The following is a 24,032-nucleotide window of genomic DNA, read 5'->3' as shown; positions in this document are numbered from 1 at the left end:
TGATTTAATGTGGTTTTCAGCACTTTTTGGGATATGCCATATTTTGACATTTTTGCCATACTATAGCCTTGCTTTTTCGGTCATTTTTTCGAGATGCAAAATTATGGTGTTTTTGTCCCTTTTTGCAGCTTTCTATGCTATGTTGTGTTTTGAAACGCTATTTTATGTTGTTTAATGTGGTTTTCAGCACTTTTTAGGACATGTCATATTTTGACATTTTTGCCATACTATAGCCTTGCTTTTTTGGTAATTTTTCCACATTGCCAAATTATTTTGTTTTTGTCCCTTTTTGCAACTTTCTATGCTATGTTGTGTTTTGAAACGCTATTTTATGTGATTTAATGTGGTTTTCAGCATTTTTTGCGATATGCCATATTTTGACATTTTTGCCATACTATAGCCTTGCTTTTTTGGTCATTTTTTCGACATGCAAAATTATGGTGTTTTTGTCCCTTTTTGCAACTTTCTATGCTATGTTGTGTTTTGAAACGCTATTTAATGTGATTTAATGTGGTTTTCAGCATTTTTTGCGATATGCCATATTTTGACATTTTTGCCATACTATAGCCTTGCTTTTTTGGTCATTTTTTCGACGTGCAAAATTATGGTGTTTTTGTCCCTTTTTGCAACTTTCTATGCTATGTTGTGTTTTGAAACGCTATTTAATGTGATTTAATGTGGTTTTCAGCATTTTTTGCGATATGCCATATTTTGACATTTTTGCCATACTATAGCCTTGCTTTTTTGGTCATTTTTTCGACGTGCAAAATTATGGTGTTTTTGTCCCTTTTTGCAACTTTCTATGCTATGTTGTGTTTTGAAACGCTATTTTATGTGATTTAATGTGGTTTTCAGCACTTTTTGGGATATGCCATATTTTGACATTTTTGCCATACTATAGCCTTGCTTTTTCGGTCATTTTTTCGAGATGCAAAATTATGGTGTTTTTGTCCCTTTTTGCAATTTTCTATGCAATGTTGTGTTTTGAAACGCTATTTCATTTGATTTAATGTGGATTTCAGCACTTTTTAGGATATGTCATATTTTGAAATTTTTGCCATACTATAGCCTTGCTTTTTTGGTAATTTTTCCACATTGCCAAATTATTTTGTTTTTGTCCCTTTTTGCAAATTTCTATGCTATGTTGTGTTTTGAAACGCTACTGAATGTGATTCAATGTGGTTTTCAGCACTTTTTGGGATATGTCATATTTTGACATTTTTGCCATACTATAGCCTTGCTTTTTTGGTCATTTTTTCCACATGCCAGATTATGTTTTTTTTTGTCACTTCTTGCAACTGTTTTAGCTATGGCATATGTTGAAAGGCTGCCATACAGGTTGCCATACTATAGTATTGCATTTTGGGTTGTTTTTTCAACATGCTATATCATGGTGTTTTTGGCCATTTTTGCAAAATTTTATGCTATGGCGTGACTTGCCATACCATTTTAGGTTTTTTTCATCTTTTTTTGGGAAATGTAGTAATTTGCCATTTTGCCATGCTATATTATGATGTTTTGGGGTGTTTTTGCAACTTTGTATGCTATGGCGTGTGTGTATGGCATGTTTGTTTTTGCAAAGAAGAGAACAAGGGGAGAAAGAGCTTACCGGTTTCTTGGAGTCATCAACTTCCCTGATACTCAGATTTTCCAGTGGAATAATTCCTCTGGGTTCTTTATCCTTATAAACAGTGGAAAGAGACAATAAATTACAATGTGAGAGGTCTAAGTACTTAAGCTTACACACAACAATTATCAGATATCGCTTCTTTTGTCTGGCAAAACAAAAATGACGTACTGTTGTGTATTCAAAGTAGTAGAGGCAGTTATCTGTGAGGATGAACCAGCGTCTCTTCCATGTCTTAACTCGTCCTCCTGAGGAGAGATTACAGGTGAGCTATGCCTTCAGTAAAGAAACACACAACTTGCCTTCTAGACTTCATGTGATGACAGCAACACTCTGAAGCACACTGACAGCACAAATCAGCAGGTTAAGCATAGAGCCTACTGATCGCAAAGCTGAGGTTAAAATTTGGGTCAGTGGCCAGCAGTTAGAGACAAATGTGAAACGACTTTTTTTTCACATTATGGCTTAACACTGTACAGCCAACAGATGAGCTTTCATTAAATCATTTTGTGATGTGGGGATAAATGCACACAGCCAGTGGGAGTAAAAGGCAGGGAGGGCAACAGCTCAAAAGCAAAGCAGTGCATTGAAGCTGGAGAGATTAAGGGTACGTACCTCCTGGAGTCAAAAATCCATGAAACACAAACAAACAAGAAGAATGTCAACAGAAGAATATCATGAAAATACAACCCAAGTCTGTCGTCCTCATGTCAAAGATGCTGTTACACATCTAGTCCAGTAGAGGGCCTTTCGGCTGACAATACTAATAACAACAGGATCTAGGCTCAATGAACTGACATTAAAATGAAATCTTTCACACCACATGGATGCACATACCGAGTTTCAGTAGCCAGCCTTCTCTGTCCGGGTTGAAGAAGGTGTGTGTGAGGTCGTTCCCATCATCCTCTGGGATTTTAAAGGGTTCATTCTTGATGCTGTCGTACAGGTTCTACAGAGTGAGGGAGACAGAGATGATAAAGAGTTATGGAAAGTACATTTACTGAAGTACTTGTTCTTTACTTGAGTATTTTCATTTTATGTTTAAAATTATACAACTCGATTCTAATTGAAAATATTTCCCATCCTGTTCCTGGTGGACAATAAAATGCCAAACTCCCTTTGAGAAATATGCACAATTTTTTGTGAGTATCAGTATCATACAATATTATTATTATTATTATTATTATTATTATTATTATTATTAATGCTTGAATAAAGATTTCTTTGTCATGCAACATTTGTTATTGTTCAATGTGTTTATTCACCAGAGTGCACTGATCATCGACTGGACACATAGTGCGACTTCACACAATTCATCAAGGCAAATGACAGCACTGTGTTTTTGTAGTAGTACGTTTGTTTGTATAACAACAGAGTACACTTTGTCACAGTCCAAATAAATCACAAAGGGGAAAGTCATATGAAAACAAATGTCTCTCACCCTGAGTAGCTCCTCCGGCAGGTCTCCTCCATCGTTGATGCCTCTGTTCATCGCTGTGAATCTCTGAACGGAGGGTTTGTCTTTCACGTTAGGATTATGTAGACTCGTGTTCAACATGATTACAGCAAAGGACAATACGTAACAGGTATCTGTAAAAGAAGACAAGGTGAGTTTGTGTACTTTTTCAGGAATTGACCACTAAAATGACCAGAGTTTAACATTTCTCAGAACTATTAGCTAATTTTAGTCATTAAAATTTTTGACATGCAAAGCTCAGAAGACATTTGCTCTGACTGATGTGACACCAGATAATGAATTTAATGTACAATCACTGTGCATTAGAAATTATTTCAACTCGCTTTTGCAATTTGTACTTTCTTTGTACCTGTGGTTTTTATGTTTTTTTTTCTGTATATATATGTATATAGGGACGTTTTTGTGGGAAACAATAAAACATATTTTTATAAATAAATAAATACATTTCAACATTAGAAGAGATAAAATCATCTGTGTGTCTTTGTGATTGAGTCTGAACAGGGACTTTTTGTGAATAATAAAGCTGACTACTGAAAATTAAAAATATATAAATAAATAAATTCTGTTCTTACTTTTTGTGTCTTACTCAAAAAAGAAAAAAGGCAAAAATACTGTGACTGTAAACTTGTTTTTTTCTATTGGCTTTCTTATTCCCCCTGTTGAACACAAAAACACGTGTACCTGTGCTCTGAAACACTCCAGGGTTACAGCGACAGTATCGCAGGGCGAACGCCTCCATCATGCGGTCGATCTTCTGAGCCTCGCCAGGCAGCCTGAAGCTCCACAGGAACTGCCTGAGAGCCTGAACCAGGTTCAAGTCTGTGAACTCGTGAAGCTCCAGGAAGGCGTGAAGAACCTCGATATTGAAGTCATCTCTGCACGACACAAACACAATCCCACACAAACCCACACACACACGCACGGGGAGACAACAGAAGGACAACAGGATCAAGAACTAAATGCAGCTCTTTTTAGCTCACTGAGCTGGCAGCTACAAGAGCTGGATGAGATGTAATGAATCAGATAAAAACAGATTAATGGATGATTTTAGAACTGCTAATGCTCCATAAGTTCACATATGCAGGAAACTAATAGTACATTGATAGAATCTGATATATCCTCAGTGCTGCACATGTATAAACATGAACAGCTTTAAAGAAAATAGAAAGTAATAATGATACCTTAATTACATTTGGCTGCTTAAATTTCATTGTCCTAACATTATCACCAGACATGCTGGCTCAGTATCATGTTGTACCAAGACACTTAAATAGAAAGAATTATCATTAGCTTTTCCTGCTCTGTCATACCAACATGTCTGCTGTGCAAAATTAGTTAAATATATTTGAAGAGCCATTGTTAGTATTACTTACCTCTCTCCAAGGTAATCACCAATAGCGGTCTTATTAAGCCCCTCCCCCTTGTAGAGAAACTGGGCGATGTCATCACTGGTGTTTTTTAGCAGGGAGCTGTCAATCAAGAAGCGAATCCCCTGAAGAGGAAAAATTAAAAACACATAAGTCTGAGCATCATTCACAAAAAATACAAATACACTAAATAAAAACTTCAAAAGATCTAAGCAGAATGTGCAAACACCAAGGGATCGCATGTATCAGTTGTTACATAAATTTAAAAACCAACTCCATAAATTATCTGTTCTAAGTCAGTTTAAAGAAAAAATACCAAAATTCTCTGATTGCTGTTTTTTTCAAGGTTTAGCATCTGTTAAGTGTTAACATTAATTGGATTTCCATCCAAAAGGACCATAAATTTGAACAGAATTTTCAGAAAATCCGCAAAATAAAACACAAATTTATCAATTTTTCCTGCTGCTACTGTTGTACTGATATGCACAGAGTTGGTTTTTTTACTAAGCCGTAGGTGGCGACAATTCTCTTGTCAGAGGTCTGCAAAAGATGAGAGTGCAACGAGAAGACGAAATAAAAAAGTTCCAGTGAAACCTAAAGAGAAACGGACAGCACACTGGACAACGGAAATAAATAACAACTAATATAACAGCGCTGTGCTCTTGTAAGAGTTGAGTTTGCAAACACAAAAAACACAAACATGTTAAAAACCATCCAGAAAGAATAAAGAGAGCTTGCAGTGACCTATGCAATAAGAAAATAATCAATAGATTAATCGACAATGGTTAGCTGAGAGATGCTGATTTGTTCTCACCTTTTTGGGGTCCATGTTAAACTTCTTACGCCCCATGGCCATCTGTTTATTCCTCTGCATACTTTTCCTAAAAACAGATGAAACAGAACAGAAACTGAATACACGGCTCTACGAAACAAGTAAAAAATTAACAGCAAGGCTTAATTGCTTTGTCAACTAATAAAACACACTTCATTCAAACTTGACAGAAACAAAACACACACAAATTGTCCACGGTTCAAACAATCACCAGCTCCCACTTAGTAGAAATAAATCCTTAATTCACAGAGTTAAATGTAAAAAACACGACGTTATTCCCAATGATCTCTGCTGGCTGCCGGATTTTAACAGTCCTGTAACTTATCCCTCCATCACTTTGTGTCATGGTTTCTTTTAGTTCAGCTGCCTGTTCTACTAGTAGAGACCGGAGACTGAGCTCTGTTGGTGCATGCTGTGCACTACATATAATGAATTTAACAGAAAGAGGAGTGGCTGTATTTCTGACCATATTGAAAAAAATATACCTTTGGGATTTCCTAAGTAGCCTGGTATACAGTAATACTGTGATACCACCCAAGTCTAATGATAATTAGACAAAGTACACTAAAGATTAATTTAAAGTGTAAACAATTGTTAGTTGCAGCCCTGAATCCCACAAGGTAGTGGACTCCGTTCTGAGTGTTAGGCAGATTTTTTCTGTCTTTCATCATGAGGGCACTTCTACTCAACAAAGGCTGAGTGGACCACAGCTGCCCACGCACAAGCATAAAAATGGTTGTTGAGAGATACTTCACCTCTCTTCAGTCAGGCCCAGGTTTTCAATCTCATTGGTCACCTCTGCTATCTCATCCTTCAGCCTCTGAGAGCAGACAGAGAGAGAAAGAGAGAGAGAGGAGGCGAGTGATGAAACAATCACAGACATAATGTATATACATGTGATCTGTGTGTGATGTCTGACCCTTCAAATAAACCTCTGGAGCTGCTTTGATTTCACTGGCAGCACAAAGCATTACACGCAGCTGTCTCGTCCAGCTACACTGACCAACACATCAACACTTCTCACAGATGACATGACCCAGAAAAAAACTCTAAAAGTGCAGACGTGATTCACTCTCTCTCAGGCCAGCTCATTCTTCCTCTCGGCAGGAGTTATGTGGAACAGCCGCCCTCTGCAGAAAATCCTCTCTGGGAGCTGCAGCACCTGTTCTGGGGTCAGAGCCGACCACCCTTCCCCTCTTTCCCTCTCCGCGCTCCTCCTCTGCCCTGTGCTGACCCAGATTTATCAGCCTGCCTCCCCTCCCGACGCCCTCCCCGGGCTGTTTGAGTGTCACACTGGTGGGGAGACGGGAATACGCAGGATCAAAGAGTTTGACTGGCTTAGCGGAGCTGCTCCGGAGGGCTCAGAGGTTATGGGAGGGAAGAGGAGAGGAGAGAAACAGATGGAGAAACACTGAGCCAAGCAGAAAAGATAATGAACTAAGACAATTATAGAAGGGAGGGAGAAGCAGACGAGTAGAGCTAAAGTAATCTACAACTCCCAGTGAGTCTGTATGGTATGTAATCTGTGAAAACAGGTTAAATAACTTCACTTGTCTGGATTCTTATTTGTGCGTTTCTATGGTTACAACCCTTTATAAAAAACAGCATCCTCTGTCTCCATTACTGGAATATTTCATGGTTCATTACCCATCAGCCCCCCAGGGCAACACAGGGCGGAGCTTAGAGGAGAGAAGCGGCGAACAAGAGTCGACCTGGGTAATAAACTCCATCAATCTATTCACACAATGTCGCTGCCCAGAGGCCGTGTTTGTGTTTGTCTTCGTGTGTGTCTTTGTGTTTTTCTTTGTGTGTGTGTCTTTGTGTTTTTCTTTGTGTGTGTGTGTGTGTGTGTGTGTCTTTGGATGCCCACCTCGCTGAACATGGACTAGGAATTAGGGAGGCTGAGGTTCAACAGTATTTTATCCAATCTAAATGGTGGTGTGAATCCCTCATAAAGTCTTTTCTGAGTTTGTTTGGTGAGGAATAAAGACTTATTAGTCCACAAATGTGTAAAACTTTTATTTCTCTGATCATCACACCTAAACCACTGAGATTCTACAGAGGTGAAACGGTGTAGAGCTTTCACTGCATATTTTCTCACTGCTCTGTAGCAGTCATTAACCCTATCCTGACTCGTTTTCCCTTTGGCTGTGAGGAAAAACTGTGTCTGTGCTGCAGCTGCAGAAGTAAAAACACAGTGGAAATAATATTAATTCTACTCCACATTAACCCTACTCGTGCTGGAAAGATGACTCAATCAATTAATGAGAAGATTGGCAGAAACATGTAAACATGTCAAGTATTTATGTGGTTTCAGATTCTCAAATGATTTTGCCTTTTTTATTTTACTGTATAATTGAATATCTTCAAGCGCATATCATAGTGCAAAATAACCAACCTATCAACAATCAGAAAAACATGTGATGATGGATAAAAAAAGGGTTATAACTTATTAGAATCGGTGATCTCTTTTAAATCACCTTTTAAATCCCATTTCTATGGACTTGCTTTAATGTTATGTGTTCTTTTTATCTAATTTTATTTATTCAATTTATTTCATATTTTATTTCCTTCTTTATTTCTATTTGTTTTGTGGTTTTATTGCTTTTATTGATTTTTTTGGTTTTTGGTCTTTTTAACTTTTTAACTATCTCTGCCCTAGTAATGCCTTCTGAGTGTCCCGTTTCTGCTGTTTCTGCTTTTGCTTTTCTTGTCCAAGTGCTTTGTAAACTCTACTTTTAAATTTGTGACATTAAATAAGTTATTATTTTCACTATCAAACATTCTGTCAATAATTTTCTCATTTCATCTTTAGTACATTTTGCTAATAAAACGTAAAAAAGACTTTAATTCAAAGCTTTTTAAAGACATTTTCAAGATTATCTTTAACCAAATTTAACATTGGACAAATCATCTTTTCTTATTCAGGCATTGCAGGTAGGTTAGTCCCATGCAGAGGAAGTTTTAGGTAGGAGTCTGGTCATTAGGGTCAGTAAGATATACCTACATTTTGTCAACAGATAAATGTGAGTGTAAGGTAAAAAGACAGTGTTGAGTTCAATGGTAGGTTTAAAGATTTGTAACATCAGAAATGTAGACTTCTATGCATAAGAACATGATTGATTTTGACAAATACATCAGACATTTTGGGACTTTTTATGGACCTGCAGACACTCTGTGGAAACAATCAGCAAACTTTTATGCTGATGAAGTCCAACAAACAGCAACATATATATGAGCTGGTGGCAGGGTATAAGGTAATTACTGGTTCTTTTATCTAACATTTATTCATCTACAATTTGTGTTAATGATGATAAGGCCAGCTATCCCCCCTAATCTCCTAAAACAAATGTACCCAGATAAAAAGATGACACAGAAAATCCCGCTAATTTATTTAAGATTGAAGGGGGAGCTGAGGCAGGGGGGTCAAACTGTCCCTCCAGGCAAAGAAAGCTGGAGGACACACGTACATACACATATGAGGTCCACCCCCCTCGTACATTCCCCACACAAAGAGGATCATCTGTCTTGAATGCGTACAGTGACGCTCCGGTGGTCATACGCCCCACATCCTCCAAACACACACCTCCCTAGGCACACACTAGGCATGGACTTACAAATCTACTCAAGGACACAGCGAGAAGAAAGGACCACCTTGACAACGTGATGCTCAGACAAAGAAATAAAAACAGAAACAATGCACTATGTAATTTTAATATTCATGCAATTCTTTGTAATAATTCAAATGCTTTCAAGGATCAATTCACAATCTTTCAAGTCTATCTTTAAACAGCAGTCATTAAAATATTTTTTCTTGCTGTTATTATTCCTCCTGATCATACTGGCCATAAGAGCACTTGCTACATACAGTACTTGTTCTGTGCAAACATTTCTTCAAACTAGGGCTGGGCAATATGGCTCAAAAATAATATCACTATTTATTTTATGTTGAAGGAGCTGGCCAGTCTTGTAGTGTAAGTGTCTTTCCTGTAAGCAGTAAATAAAATAACAACACTACAGTTCATATATTGCAAATATTTTCAAGTTGCACTGGTGCACCATGAGCACAAAATGTGATTAAATAGTCGCAAACAGAGGTCTGCAGATACAAAAACAAACGCCTTGTCTGCTCACACTATCATTTAACTTATTAACTTAAACTGCTAGCGCGGCACCACAAAACGTGATGATTTATTCACACACACTTCATATGCTCAAACACCATCTCTCAGGAAAAACCAAGGTGAGTCTCATGCCGGTTGCTTAAGAAAATGACATGACAATTTATACTCAGTGTGCGTGATATATTCATTTTATATATCCTGAGGGGAAACAAGCCACAACACATAGTGTATATTTGATATAATGCCCAACCCTAATTCAAATATATATTTGAAGTCGATATGAGGCTTCAGAGAATCAAAGTCCCCTTTTTTGTAACTTTCCTTTCACTGCAACTCAACAGAGAAAAATTGCTGAGGGAAACACAAAGAGAGAATTTCAGTCTAAAAACTGCTGAAGCCAGATTAACTTTAAATACATGTTTTTTTGCACAGAAGGAGGACTGTGGTTAAAACTGTGAACCTATCATTTAAAAATTTAAATGTTACAAAGAAAGTGACTTGCAAAAGTCCAGACAGATGCATGATTTCAAAGCAAAGACAAAAACAGACTCCCTCTCATTGTCCTAGCAAATTGCCTAAAAGGGCCAAAAAGTTGAACTCCAAAACATCGTTTAACAAATTCATTACAGAACTGCAAGGTGTAAGAGAGTAGAGTGTGTGTTATTACTTGTATGTCCTGCAGCAGCTCTTGTTTTCTGCGGCGGATGCTTTCCAGCTCCTGTCTCTCCTCTGGACTGAGGTCATCAGGCACTGAGGAGACAAAAGCATGTAGCACTCAAATACAGAGATCAAATATAAACACACTCACACACGTACAAAAAGGAAGAAGAGAGACCTGAGAGTCCCACTGCTCGGGGTCACTATGGCAACACAATCTTTGATCCATCAAATTACCTCCAGCATCCAAACCCCAAAGTGGAGGGTGAAATCAACCCCTTTGTTTTATACAGTACGTACACACACTCTCACACACACACACACACACACACACACACACACACCAATAAGATGAAACATGATGACTTTTGGTCATAAAAGCACTGCCATTTCCATTTTAGTTGCATCTCACAACTGACAAAAGCAACATTCAGTAAAGTATGTATTATGAAATACAGGTTGCATTCAAGGCCAATTAAGCAATGACATTTTTGTCACTCACTGTTGTCAAAAAATGATATATTAACAGAGTTCTTTTGACCAAATACCATAAAGCCCAAACATGGATAAATGTGAATGAATCAAACTTTTCACACATTTTCAGCTACATATTTTGGAGAAATTTTGTTAATTAATTACACATTTTGTTTGAAATTTCAGGATTTTTTTAAGCCTAAATGCAGTTGCCTTCAGTAAAGAGCGTACTTTTGTTTTTTACTGTAGATCACAAAATATATAGAAAAATAAATAAAAATATTACTTTTATTTCAAAGACTGTTCAGTATTAACTTAATAATGGGTTACAAAAAAAAAACATTTTTTTAAAAAGATTTTTGCAGGTAACTATATATTTTGACAGTAACTACATACAAAAGAAACATCAAATGATTCATAGTTTGAAAATGACAGATTAAACTAGATATCTTGCTGTATCTGTAAGGCTCCATGCTGCCTTACATTTAATACACACCCTTAACTGTACAACAAAGTGTGTCCTCTGATAAAGCAGAAGTTCATGTGCCTACAGCCACACATCATATCTGTAGACGAATGATAAGGTGCAGAGGGAAATGCGGGTCTGTCGACCACAAATTGTGGTTTTTCTCAAGAAAACTAAAGACCGAAAAAAAAGGAAAGAGAGAGATTAAATTTCAGTCATAAGAGATGGAGTCATGTAGAGTTGTCCTGCTGATCTGCATTTTTCATATTTCAAACAACACATCTCTGCACTGTCAGCTATAAATTATAATTGCTGTTTCTCTCCACTGGGGGCCTTATAATAAAGCCTCTGCTATGGCTACTTTCTGAAAGCCTCTAACAGGTGATACAAGGTGAAGGAAAGGCACAAGTTATGCCGAGTAACAAGGAGCCACAGAGGACACATCGAGCTGTGCTGCTGCTGCTGTTTGTCTGCCTCATTAGAGGAGTCACGCTGAGGGAGTCCAGTTCATTTCACTTTGCCATCATGACCACGTTACTCAGTGTCAAACTCTGGAGCAACACAGAAAAACAGAGGAAGAACTATTCACATTTCATCAATATTTACAACAGTTATTTTGAACAGTGATTTTTATTATTACAATGTTATGTTAACTCCATTATAAATATGTCAATTTAAAAAAGAGCTTTTTATTTGCCAAATACCTCCAATGTCTAATAATTAATAACATGATTGCAAGAAGCTTCATCATTTTTCCAACTTCTGCAACAGATGTCTGTACACTACAAATATATTATTGGACTTCTAAGGCACTAAAATACAGCATTATATAATTTTGGCTATAAGATGGAAGTTCCGCTCAGAGAAAACTAGATTTACAGCCTTAAAGGTTGTTTGCGTCCATGTCTGTCCAGACGGATATGTAGCCATGACTGCAAATGATGCTTCAACTACATATGTTGCAGCAAAAAAAAAATACAAATTCTAAAACGCTGATGTTTCTCACACATCTTCAACTCAACAGCACAGAGGATCTATACAATCAGCACAGTTACAAGGTAAACACCAAAAATCAGTTTCACCAATTCAGAATCAGACCAAATGTCTCCCCATATGTTTCTGAGTTAAGGTGTTGAATAATGGCCAAATTATATAAAATTCTTGAGTTATGGCCTAAAACGTGTTTTGAGAGGTCGCTATGACCTTGACCTTTGACCACCAAAAATCAAATTAGTTCATTGTTGATAAAATGTTTGTGAGGAAAGGAATACACCGGAGGCAAGAGATTCTGAAGACAAAAAGACACAACAAACTATGAATGAATAACCAGATTCACAACCCTAATTTAGCATAGCAGCGTAACAGTTTGTTTTATCCAGCGAAAAAGAAAAAACAATCATCATAGACGACAACACAACATTTTATAGCCAAAACAACTGAACTCTACTGAACCAAAAAGAAAACAAAATAAGCAAAGTAATCAACAATGAAAATAATTAATTGTTGCAGCCCTAGCTGTAAGGCCTTTAAACGTCATCTCTGGACTTGCAGACACCTCTGACTATATACAAGGCAAATTCAGTCCCATGAGGTCTGACAGGTGCCACAGCTTTAGATCGTGATATTAATTACATACTGCAAACACACAGACAGTGACGCACTCGCTCATCACACACATACCCCTCGCCCACAGAGAAAGGTTTAAGTAGGCCGGAGCAGCTCTTATAATAAACCTGAGAACAGGAATAACTCAGCATTGTGAGCAGAGCGGTAGTGAAACTGGCATTCACATTCACTTCCTCTCTGTGGCTTTTCATTAAGAGAGAGGAATTAACAAGTGTTGCCATGAAACACCACATCGTCATATCATCCTCCTCTCAAGTAAACAAACACACAAATTCTAACGTAAATAACAACATCTTCAACGCGCTGCTCTGCATATCCCCGAGGTCACTGGGTGTGTGTTTGTGTTGGTGAGTAATGGGACACCTTGTTGTAGCAATGCTGCTGATGACCAGCTGCCATGGACAACCAACATATCAAGGCCAAAAGCTCCCTATCTGTCCTGCCACTAGGGGTGTGCCATATCATATTGTTCATGATAATACCGGTATACTACTTAATAAAAACTATTTAATAAAATTAATGACAGTATTCCAACGTGTTCACATAATGACATCATACATTTACGCAACGCAACAACAAGCACTTCACTACCGCTTACTATTAGCCTTTACAAACTAAATAAATGAAATATCATTTTTGTTTATTCTTCACAACATATTTGAAGGCAAACTTACATTTATGTTGACATATAAAACTATAATACTTATTTTGTTGTCATTGTATGATCTTGTAATTATTAATAATATATCTTTTATATTTTTCAGTATTTTGTCATATCACCAAGAATATCTTTATTGCAAAAAATACCCTGTTTTTAAGTTATGCAACATATCACATCCTCTGAAGACACCATGAGAATTAAACAAAAAGGGTTACTGACTCTCATGAGGTTTTCAGAGGACGACGTGACGGCACACACACGCAAGCACACACTCATTCAGAGAAGTTTCTGCTGAACAGCTTCGATGCAGAAGTTATGATGACGCACTGAACACCTACACATTTGTGTCATAACACTGTGGCTCATACCAGAGAGAGCGTCTGTCTGCTGCTGAGCGGCTTCTCCACTACTCCCAACGGTCCCAGAGCTCCCAGTCCACAAGTCTAGCTGAGTCACCAGTCCCAACACAAAACCGCCTGTTTCCTGCAGTCCAATCTGGTTTCACCAGCAATAATCTGGTCCTGTGCAAGCCCTCCAATCCCAGTCCTGTGGTCCCCTAGTCCAACCTCCCTGCTCCTTAATCCTCAAGTATTCCAGCAGAGGGGACAGCAGGGCCTGAAGCTCTATGAGGGAGAGGACAAGTGTGTCTGCAAGTGTGTGTGTGTGAGGGGAAAACCCTTGAACTCTCATCACTCTCCCCCACCTCCCTCTGTCCATCTTGACTCCTCCCTCCCTCCCTCCCCCAGTGAGCAGAGCATCAAACACAGGCTCCCCCACGTGGACACTGGGGTCACCAGGAGAAAGAAGGTGGGGAGGTGCAGTTTTGCATCTTTAAATAAACAGGAGGAGAGTGCAGACATGACTCACACCGCCTGTGGCTGTACCACGAAGCCAGTTCAACACAGCTACGCTCTATTTGACTGAGCTGTCTTTTTTTTAAAAGTCGAGTGAAAATGAAAACAAAAATTAAATAAATAAAAATACATACACTAAGTACTTAATTAATGTAACCTTACAGCTCAACAAGTTGAATGAAGTGTATTTAAAACGTTTCTCTCAGCTGAGAATCTGTATTGGTCATATACTGACGCTCATTATAGAGAGATGATTCCCGAAGAAGCTGTGAAAGACGTTTTTCAGCTGATCTGAAGCATAAAGTCGGGACAAAAATTGCTCCCACATGGTAAGTTTGCCACATAAGGTACCACAGCAATCTAGCCACATTAAAAGAGAGCCACCTTCAAAGGACGGAAAAATCTGTCTCTTTTGACTCAACATACCTTACTAAACCACAAATCCTTATTCGTCGTACACCCCTCTGGACACCAGTAACAACCAAAGTAAATTACAAATTACAAAACAAAATCTTTCTTTAAATCATGCATCCTTCTCTGCTCATCACATGTGTTTGCTCATGAAAACAGTAAACCAATAACAGCTCCCTCATTGCTTTCTGTCATTATTTCACCCACAGGACTGCAGCTGACCCAGGACCCAAGGCAAAGCGGTTATGACTTGAAAATTATCTGTCTTTTGAGATTGAGAGTTACAGTGCCTTGGCACTACTCACAAGGCAATACTTGTCTATTTCAGTGCTCACAAGGCGATAATTGTGCGTTTCAATGTTCCCTGGGCCCGAGGATAACAAGCTCAACAGTGATATAATCCTGTGGTTATGGTAAACTCCCTGGTGACTGATCGCATTCATGCAGCCTTAAGGCTCAAAAGTCCAAGTTGGACGCAGAAACAAATCCAAGCAGCAGGGAAAGAACACACTGTGCCCTGACACGAAAAAATGAAAAAAATCCCAAAGTGACAAAGAGAGGAAGTGAGAACATTTATTACAACCTGAGCTGCTCTGTCAGGGTGGAAAAAGTCTTATAAAGTTAAGTACCTGTCAGGTAGGAAAAAGCTGTATTATAACAATGATGCTTAAAAATAAGGTAGCAATCACTGTCAAGTGGAAAACACTATGAAAAGCTTCCTGTACTGTCAGTAGCGTTTATATTCCCTACTTGAAAGCAGCTGCTTTACTTTAATGGATATCTGTTTTAGTGGTAGTCAATTTTGATAGCTTTTTCCAACCTAAGCAATCTTATTTAAACCATTTGAAAACTGGAGCAACATCCTTTTTCTTGTGCTGAGTTCAGACACCTTTCACAATCTATTTAACCATTTGAAACTTGAGCGAATTGGTTTGATTTATTTAAAAAACATGAGGAAAAAGGGCAATGACCAACTTAGCAAGAAAGGTCCCACGATTTGTGAGAAATTCGGAAAAAATGACAAGAAAATAACCTGAAAATTAGCTTTTACATAGGAGGAAAGATTATTAGAGAATTGTCAAGAAACAGAAAATAAAAATGGAAAACATATCCAGAAAAGAATATTTCATAATTACATAACTAAAATAATGTTACAGAATAAAAATATTTACTTTTTTTGTTGTTTAATTTTCGTCATATTTTGGGGTCATTTTCTTGTTAGATTATCTTTTTGTACTTTGTACTTCTCGTGTTTTTCAAATAACTAAAGACAATTTTATCCAGTTTTAAAAAGGGTCAAAGCACATTTGGTTGCATCTGTTTTGGTAGGTTATTCCCCTGCTGAAAAATACCTCATTGTAAGCACATCCTGTAAGAGCAGCTCAAACTCTCAGAGGAAACACTAGTGCACTTGTGAGGAAGCTCATTTATAATCCAAGTTAACCCTTTGAAACCTGGATTGACATCAGTTTTCTCGTGCTGCATTCAGATAACTTTAGATGGCATTTAAATCTTTCAAACCAGAACAAATTGGTTTGGCTGATTTCTCAAAACAAAGGAAAAATGTAAGGACTTGGCAACAAATGTCCTGCAAAATGCAAGAAATTAGCAAATAGTGACAAGAAAATGACCTGAAAAACTTCCTAAAATAGGAAGAGAAAGATGGAGAGAATTATAAGAAAACTGTCAAAAATATATCCAGACAACTATATTTATAATTATTATACTTAATATTCAAATTTGTGTTACATGATTTTTTCTGTTTATTTTTTAGCACTTCCTAGTCGTGTTTGATTGTTTCTGTTTGTTTGTTGTTGGGTTTTTTTTCTAATTTCCTTGTAACTTTTTTACGAATTTCTTGCTAATTTGGGGGTAATACGTCTCCTTCTTTTGGAGTTTTTGAAACACGTCAAGCCAGTGTGCTTCGGTTTCAGAGGGTCAATTGTTGTGTTTTTATGGCAAATCCTCCCTCTCTTTACTGACCTTTTTCAGTCTCTAATCACAGATAGCGTCCAACACTTTGGTTACAAGTTTGAAAATGAGCTTTGAAGTGTGTGCAGCCAAAGTCAACTACAAAGCCGAAGCATTTTTGAGGGCAGTTACTGAATGTCTCAACAAAAAATGGGTGCATTGATTGTATTTATAGACCCATGAATTATAAAGTGCTGCACAATAAGCACAAACCCCCATGAGGTCTGGCCTCAATCCAGATTAATAATAATGGATCGCTTGTGCCAGTTAATAAAGCCTGCCAAAGAGCATTAACAAAACAGTCAGATGAGGACTTGTTGCTCTCACTCTGAAACGAAATTGAATGCCAAAACACAACTAAACGACCAAGTATTTACGTACGTGCTCACTTCAGTTAGCGTTTTATAAAGTTATGTTAGCTAGTTGCTAGTTAGCTAGTCAGCTAGTTGCTAGTTAGCTAACCTGGTTAGCCTCTAAATTAGCCCTGCTCACGTAAACTAAAACGGGTCGGGACAACTTACCAACTCCGTCTTCCGACTTTAAAACCATGTCTGTGCTGTTGGTCGACGCTGGCTGTAAGAAAAACGCCGAATTTATCACTTTAAAGTAACTTTAAAGGTCGAAAGGTGTCTGTGTTTCCTCTCCCGGTAACCGTTAAGGCTGGCAGTTAGTGACAACTGTCTGGGCAGAGGGACAGCCGGTGCTGGGGCAGGGTGACGTGGGCGTGGCTTCCACGGCAGCAGCCAATCAGAGAGCAGATAAACTTTACACATCTATCTATCTAGTGCACTAGGGCTCTGTATCTATTTATATATCTATCTATTTATCTATCTACCTGTCTATATGTCTATATGTCTGTCTATCCCATTCACACAGAGGTTACTTAGTAAAGATGGAAATACAATTAAATCAAATAATTTATTTAACCTTTTGAAACCTGGGCAAATTATCTTTATTTTACTCAAAAGTGTGGGGAGAAGCACAAAACAAGAAAAGACCCAGAGGTTAGCAAGAAATTTGTGAAAAGTAGCAGAAAATTACTCTAAAATTTTCCCAGAAGAAAACAAAACAACAAAAATGACAGCGTAAACCAGAAAAAAAAAATAGCACAATATGACCTGAAAAAATGGTTAAAATAGTAATAGTTAGTCAGTGAATTAATTTTGAATATATAATTTCGATAATTATGAATATAGTTCACTGGACATTTTTCCCTGGATTTTTTTGTTAATAATCTACTACATCTACTTTCCCCCCCCCCTTTTTTTTTTTTTTGCATCTCTCTTGTTTACCATGCCGATGATACAGTTGTCTTTGGCCTTCGGCAATCCATCTATCTATCTATCTATCCATTTATCTATACACCAATAAGTAAATAAATAAATAAAATACTCATGGTAGGTCAAAATTATGAAACATTTATCTAAGTCACAGAATGTCTATAATTGTTTTAATGATAATAATTATCGTTTTTCTAAAATGATTGATTGTGATTTACTCTTTTATGTCCTCTTGAAAAAAAGCAATGGGAAAATAGATTGTATTTTCAACTCTGACTCAGTAACCTACTGTCATCATTTTGATTTTATACCACATAACTGTAAAACTGCAGTCTATCTTTTCTATTTTTAATGTCATATTTCATAATTTTGAGTGTTTGTCATTTTTAACATTTCACCTATTTTTATTACTCGGCAGAAATCTTTTCCTTTGTTTATGTGTCTGGAGAGAAGGAGATGTGAGAGAGAAAAAATGTGTTTTCATGCTTTAGTCTGTGTGCATTGACAGACGTATGTGTATCTGTACCTTTATATGGATGTACTTTCATGCTCACAACATCAGTTTTAATTTATTTTGGCCTGATATACATGCTCTACTTTATTCAAGTTTTAGCACCCCACCCTGTTGTGCAAAAAGTGATGAAAGGTATTTATTCAAGCAGAAAGAGGATACACGATTCAACAAGTAAAAAGAAATAATTAACTAAAGTAACATACACCCACCTGCTGCAGGAGAGAGACATATTTATATAAATGGGCGTGGAGACTGAGGAAGCAGGTTTGATATCAGAGGATGGGTGGTTTGTGTGTGAGGGAAAGAGGAAGGGAGAGGATGTAGAGAAGGATAGAGGAAAGCATTGCAGCTGTGCGCTTGAATCGCTGCTTTATTCGGAGCTGGACGCACCAAAAACAGGATATGCTGAAGAGGGGCAGGGAGGAACTGCTGCAGTTTAACAGTTTAACAGGTCAGCTCACACAAATACAAAATACATTTTCCTCTTGTTGCTGGTAATATGAATAGTTTTCATTAGGAATACTTTTTGGCAGAAAGCAGTTAAAATGAAAACTACCTCTCACACGGATACTGCATCACAAAATTTGGACAAATTAAACCAAAACTATCTGCATGAATCTTTACATGTATAAATGCTAAATGTGAAGATATTAATCATTGTCCTATTTTGTTGTGTTTCTCTCTGAATATTTCAGGGGAAGTCTATAAGACATTGTGTGTTTATGTGTATGATTTTATGTATATGGGAGAAGGGATAAAAAATGAATTCAACATTTAAAAAAAGGAATAAATAATTTTAAAAAAGTAAAAAAAAATAAAATAAAGAGAAACAGACAAAGATCTTTTTTATCCCAAAATTTAAAAATAAAATCAAATGAAAAATTTAAAGAAGAAAATAAAAATAAATAATAAAAGGGGGACAGCAGGCAGAACGTGTGGAAAGTAAGGCAAATGCTAAAATACGGGAATACTAATCACAATAGTGATATGATAGAAATTAACAAAATATTAATTATTTTTTGGTTATTATTACATCCATTACACATATATATATATATATATATATATATATATATATATATATATATATATAAAAACATTCTTATTATAATTACTGCCATACAATAGTACTACTACTACTACTACTGCTAAAATACTAACGATAATAATACTAAATAGTTTTGTTTATAAAGCACTTCTTAAACCAATGACCCAAAGTGCTTTCAAAGGTGAATAAAATACAAAATAAAAACGATATTAATAAAACATATGCATTTACATGCACATACACGTAAACACATACATACATATGTGCATATACCTACACACAAAAAAGAACTCTCAATGGGAAAAATAATATAAAGTAAAACAATCATAACCATAGCAACAACAAAACCAGGGGATCAAGAACTAGCAAGAATGAAAAAGATAAAAGAAGAATGTTTTTTAAAAAAAGATATCGCTAACTATGTCCAAAGGAAGCCTTTAAAGTGAATTATGAGTTTTTCTGTGAAATAATGACTGTTTCAGATGAATTAAGGCTTGAGACATGAAAATTATGACCAAGAAAGTGAAGGAAATGACAAGAAAAAACAGGGGGAAGTCCAACTATAGAAACAAAGGTCATAAAAGCAGCACAGCGAGTGGAAATAACCTGCATGTGAGCACTGTGCTGCTTTCATTGTGTGAGAATGGCTTTTAAATGAGCACAGGGATACAGTATGAAAGCACCTGCACAGGGGGAGACCAGTGGGCAGCAGCCGTGGAGATTATGTCACTCAAGCACCCACTAGAGAGGAGGATAGTGGACTAGAGGATGATGGCTGTGCGTCATGTTCTCAAATCGAGCCCACCATTACACACACACACACACACACACACACACAGTTTGTCTGACTCGTGTGTGCATGAACACAGAAATGTCAAACACACAGCATGACACACACACACACACACACACACTACAGAGCGCTCTGTGTCTTGATAAGAAAATCACCACAGCAACTGAACTCTGATAGCACTTAGTGCCAGTCTTGCTCTGCATGTTTGTCTCTTATTTCTAGGCGATCAAGAGTCACATCGAACTGCATTTAACCCTTTGAAACCTGGATGGACGTCACTTCTCTTGTGCTGCATTCAGGCGCCTTCACAAGCATTTAAACCTTGAGCAAATTAGACTGATTTCTTTTGAAAACATTGCTAAAAAGGTGAAGAAAAGGAGAGTTTAATTTTGAAATTATGGTAAAAACTGCCTAGAAAACACATGCACAATGTAAACATACATTTTAGTTTTTTTAAGGGCATCTCTTTTTGTTTGTTTTTTGTTGTTGTTTGTTTTTTGGCTAAATTTCAGATAATTGTCTTATGACTTTTACTAATTTCTTGCAAATGTTGTGAACATTTTTTTTGTTATTTTGTTTATTACTTTCTCTCTATGTTTTTTTGAGAAAAAACCCAAGCCAATTTGCTTAGGTTTCAAAGGGTTAACCAACAAAGACATCATTTCTTTTTAATTCATAAAGCAGGTAAAATTCTTTGTTTGTTCGTTAGGTTATTTGTTTATTTTAACATTTTTCTTTTCTTTTTTGGCTAAATTTTTAGGTAATTGTTTATGTAACTTTTTGACTAATTTCATGCAATTAAAAAAAGTCATTGCATACTACCCATGTTTTTTTTTTCTTTTAAAGAGATCAAGCCAAAATGCTCAGATTTAAAGTGATTAACCAGCAAAGACATCAGATTCATAAAGCACTTTTAAATTCAGTAAATCAAAGAAAAATGTCAAATAAAGAAGCTCAAAATGAAGGTTTACACATGAAAATTATTCACAATGTCCAAAACACTGAACAACACACCTTTACTTTCTAAGATACCAGAAAATATGAGCGTATTTTCTTAAAATCACTCACCTGTTGCTGCAGGAGGTGCCCCTGGCCGCACTGTCGGACAGAGAAATGCCTGGAAACTGGAGGCACACAGCTCACTCACAGTCCCCATCACAACAGAGAGTGTGTTCAGGAGTTTGTGACAAAACAGCGTTTGAGGTTAACGATATCCTCTCAGCATCTCTTTGCTTTAACTCTGCTCTCTTAAATCAGCGTCATACTTGTCTGAAAGGCTCAAGCTGTGGCCTCATTCAGAAGCTCCTTCAAAAAAGCCGAGCTTTTGGTGTTTTTCCTCCCGACCGCCACCAGACTCTGACAGACTCTCAGAAAAAAACACACTCTGCACTCTCACTCTCTCTCCTCCCTCCTCCCTCTTGTTCACACACTTGACCTCGCTCCTGAATTCAGCCTCACGCTCTCCACACGACTGTACACACACACACACACCAAACATGCCGGCTCTGTAAAACATGTTAGAGGAGAAAACATTCTCCACGTTGACTGTATACACGGACACCCACATGCTCCTGTGTCACTTTGAACAGTTGTTAATGTATTCTTGGAAGTGATGACAAATGTACACACTCATGCACACTATCATCCTGTTTCACCCACCCCCATAAATACTCACACGCACACATGCACACACACACACACACACACACACACACACACACACACACACACCCAGAGCCCAAAGCCCATATTTGTTCAGTCGGAGCTGAGCAAACACGTTACTCTGTAACAGTAGTGAAAGATGTATTAATACCTCTGATTTGACCTTTATTTGATTTATAAGTAAAAGTCCTTTTTAAAAATGTATAGATGTTTCAAATTGCTATTGATTTTATTTGAGTATTACCTTTATTACTAATATCTAAAAAAAAAAAAAAAAATCTTATGCATGCTTTTATTTTATTTTATTTTTTTGATATTCTATATTTTATACATTTATAATTAGAAGCAGGTAAGTATAAGGAGAGTGTTAAGTTCTTAAATAAATTGCATCATTTCATCATTATTACTTATAATTACTGCTACAACATATACGTGGCATTTCAAATATTTAGTTTAAACTGCTACACGACAAACTGTTGGGTATTTAATTTGTGATGATGCATCCTATTTTATACATTTTGTTTGGTATAAAAAGTAATTTGTAACTACTGCTGCCAAATTAATGTGGTGGAGTAAAAACTATAATATGTCCCTCTGAAATGTTAGTTTATGAAGTACAATAAAGTAGCACAAAACATACTTACTTTAAGGTCAATAGTGTAGAATTTATGGGCATGTATTGGCAAAAATGTAACATAATATTCATAACTGTGTTATTTCTGTATAATCGCCTGAAACTTGCATTATTTGGGTTTAACGAGACAATTATTATTAATATATACTGTGTGCAAAGCAGTTGTTCCAAGTGTCAAAGCTGTTACTCAGAATAGACGTATAGCTTTATATGTAAAGCTATTTATATACTGCATCGGCTGTTAAGGACCTGTGCTAGTATTTTAAGTGAGTGCGATTTTGTTGGCCTTCAGCCTGCAGTTAATATTTGATTTTGCTCTTCCGATGCACAGTATACTTCTTGCACCACATTTCTTATCAGCATCACTCCGTTGTGTCTCGTTCACTCATTTAATCTATTTGAGTCTTTGATCGTCTTTGTCGCTCTCTGCAGAGCTGACCTCTTTCTCCTGACCTCACACTCCTCACAACCTCGAATATATTGACTGTTCAACTCTGAAGGCACTATGTCGCTTTATAAGATTCAATACTCACAAAATACATCAAATATAAAATGCACATTGACTTGGTGTCGCAGGTGGCAGGTGGCAGTGAAAAACAGAGTAGGTGGTGCAGTGTAAGCAGTGAACTTTGATGTGTTTTGCATGTAGAATAAAAATAAAGAGCGTCAGTACAAATGGGCCTGCCTATATAAAGCTTATGTATGCAGTTGGGTTGCACCACCTGCTGCTGCTTATCATTTAAAGCACGTATTCCTACTGTACAACACAAACTCAACAGCATCTCCTCTTTCACTGACAGACAATTTAAATTCAAGTGTGTAACATTAACCAGTGATTAAAAGTATCAAAAGTCCTGAAGATGTTATTTTTTATCATATTATTGGAATTTTGTCACTGATTTATCCATCATGTAAAAATATTTTTAATGTTGCATACATAGTGTTGGATAGTTTAATCTACTAATGCATGTTTTGTGTACTTATCACGTATTTTGTGTATCTTGATTGTGAAAGTATAGTTATAAAGTGGATTAAAATTACATTGTGCTCTAAACTGCAATGAAGTAAAAGTATACAGAAATGGAAATACTTCGTATAAACTCATGTTGTACTTGAAAGTCGAGTGTGTTAAGATTTAGGGGGATTTAGAGCCATCAAGTGGTGAGGATTGCAGATTGCAACTAGCTGAAACTTCCTTTAATGTTCAGACTGTTACTCTTCAAAACAAATAGACTAGTTGATTTAAAGTAGCAAAAACACAGAATAAAGCAGTTTTATATGACAAATCAGAGTTTCTCAACAACATCCTGCATACTTGACCTATAAGTGCAGTACCTGAGCGATCGTATATCTGAAAATAACAATGTTGATAAAAACAGTCAAAGGCTGATGTTGTTTTATTCAAATGGAGTGTACTTTGGGGTTTTTTGGTTGTTTTTTTTTTTTTTTTTTTTTTTGGCCTGATTATACAAAATCACAGGTGCAGAAAACACAATCCCTCTGAGTGATCACCTTCATCGTATGATGTGTTATCATTCTCTATATGAGTGGTGT

The 24,032-nt window shown here is 36.8% G+C and overlaps 1 protein-coding gene across 1 annotated transcript; it reads right to left on the bottom strand.

Annotated features, from left to right (window-relative positions):
* Positions 1-2,093: 2,093 nt before the first annotated feature.
* On the bottom strand, positions 2,094-21,340 carry cyth1b (cytohesin 1b). The gene is made up of 9 exons (XM_042507314.1): positions 21,251-21,340; positions 10,095-10,177; positions 6,059-6,123; positions 5,286-5,352; positions 4,478-4,596; positions 3,786-3,979; positions 3,069-3,217; positions 2,465-2,576; positions 2,094-2,245 (listed from the first exon to the last, which is right to left on the bottom strand). The coding sequence occupies exons 1-9, from the start codon at positions 21,336-21,338 to the stop codon at positions 2,229-2,231; spliced, it is 894 nt and encodes a 297-aa protein (XP_042363248.1). The 5' UTR covers positions 21,339-21,340; the 3' UTR covers positions 2,094-2,228.
* Positions 21,341-24,032: the final 2,692 nt, after the last annotated feature.

Source organism: Plectropomus leopardus, chromosome 19 (genome assembly GCF_008729295.1).
Source record: "Plectropomus leopardus isolate mb chromosome 19, YSFRI_Pleo_2.0, whole genome shotgun sequence".
In the NCBI taxonomy this organism is placed as follows: Eukaryota; Metazoa; Chordata; class Actinopteri; order Perciformes; family Serranidae; genus Plectropomus; species Plectropomus leopardus.
Note: the sequence above shows the minus strand (reverse complement) of the source record. Positions and strands in the feature narration are given on the sequence as shown.

Coding starts and splice junctions, on each gene's coding strand:
- cyth1b (XM_042507314.1), bottom strand. CDS start 21,338: ATGGGGACTGTGAGTGAGCTGTGTGCCTCCAGTTTCCAGGCATTTCTC. Junction 3,218..3,785: donor TGGAGTGTTTCAGAGCACAG/GTACACGTGTTT, acceptor CTTCTTTTACAG/ATACCTGTTACGTATTGTCC. Junction 2,577..3,068: donor TGCCGGAGGAGCTACTCAGG/GTGAGAGACATT, acceptor CTCACTCTGTAG/AACCTGTACGACAGCATCAA.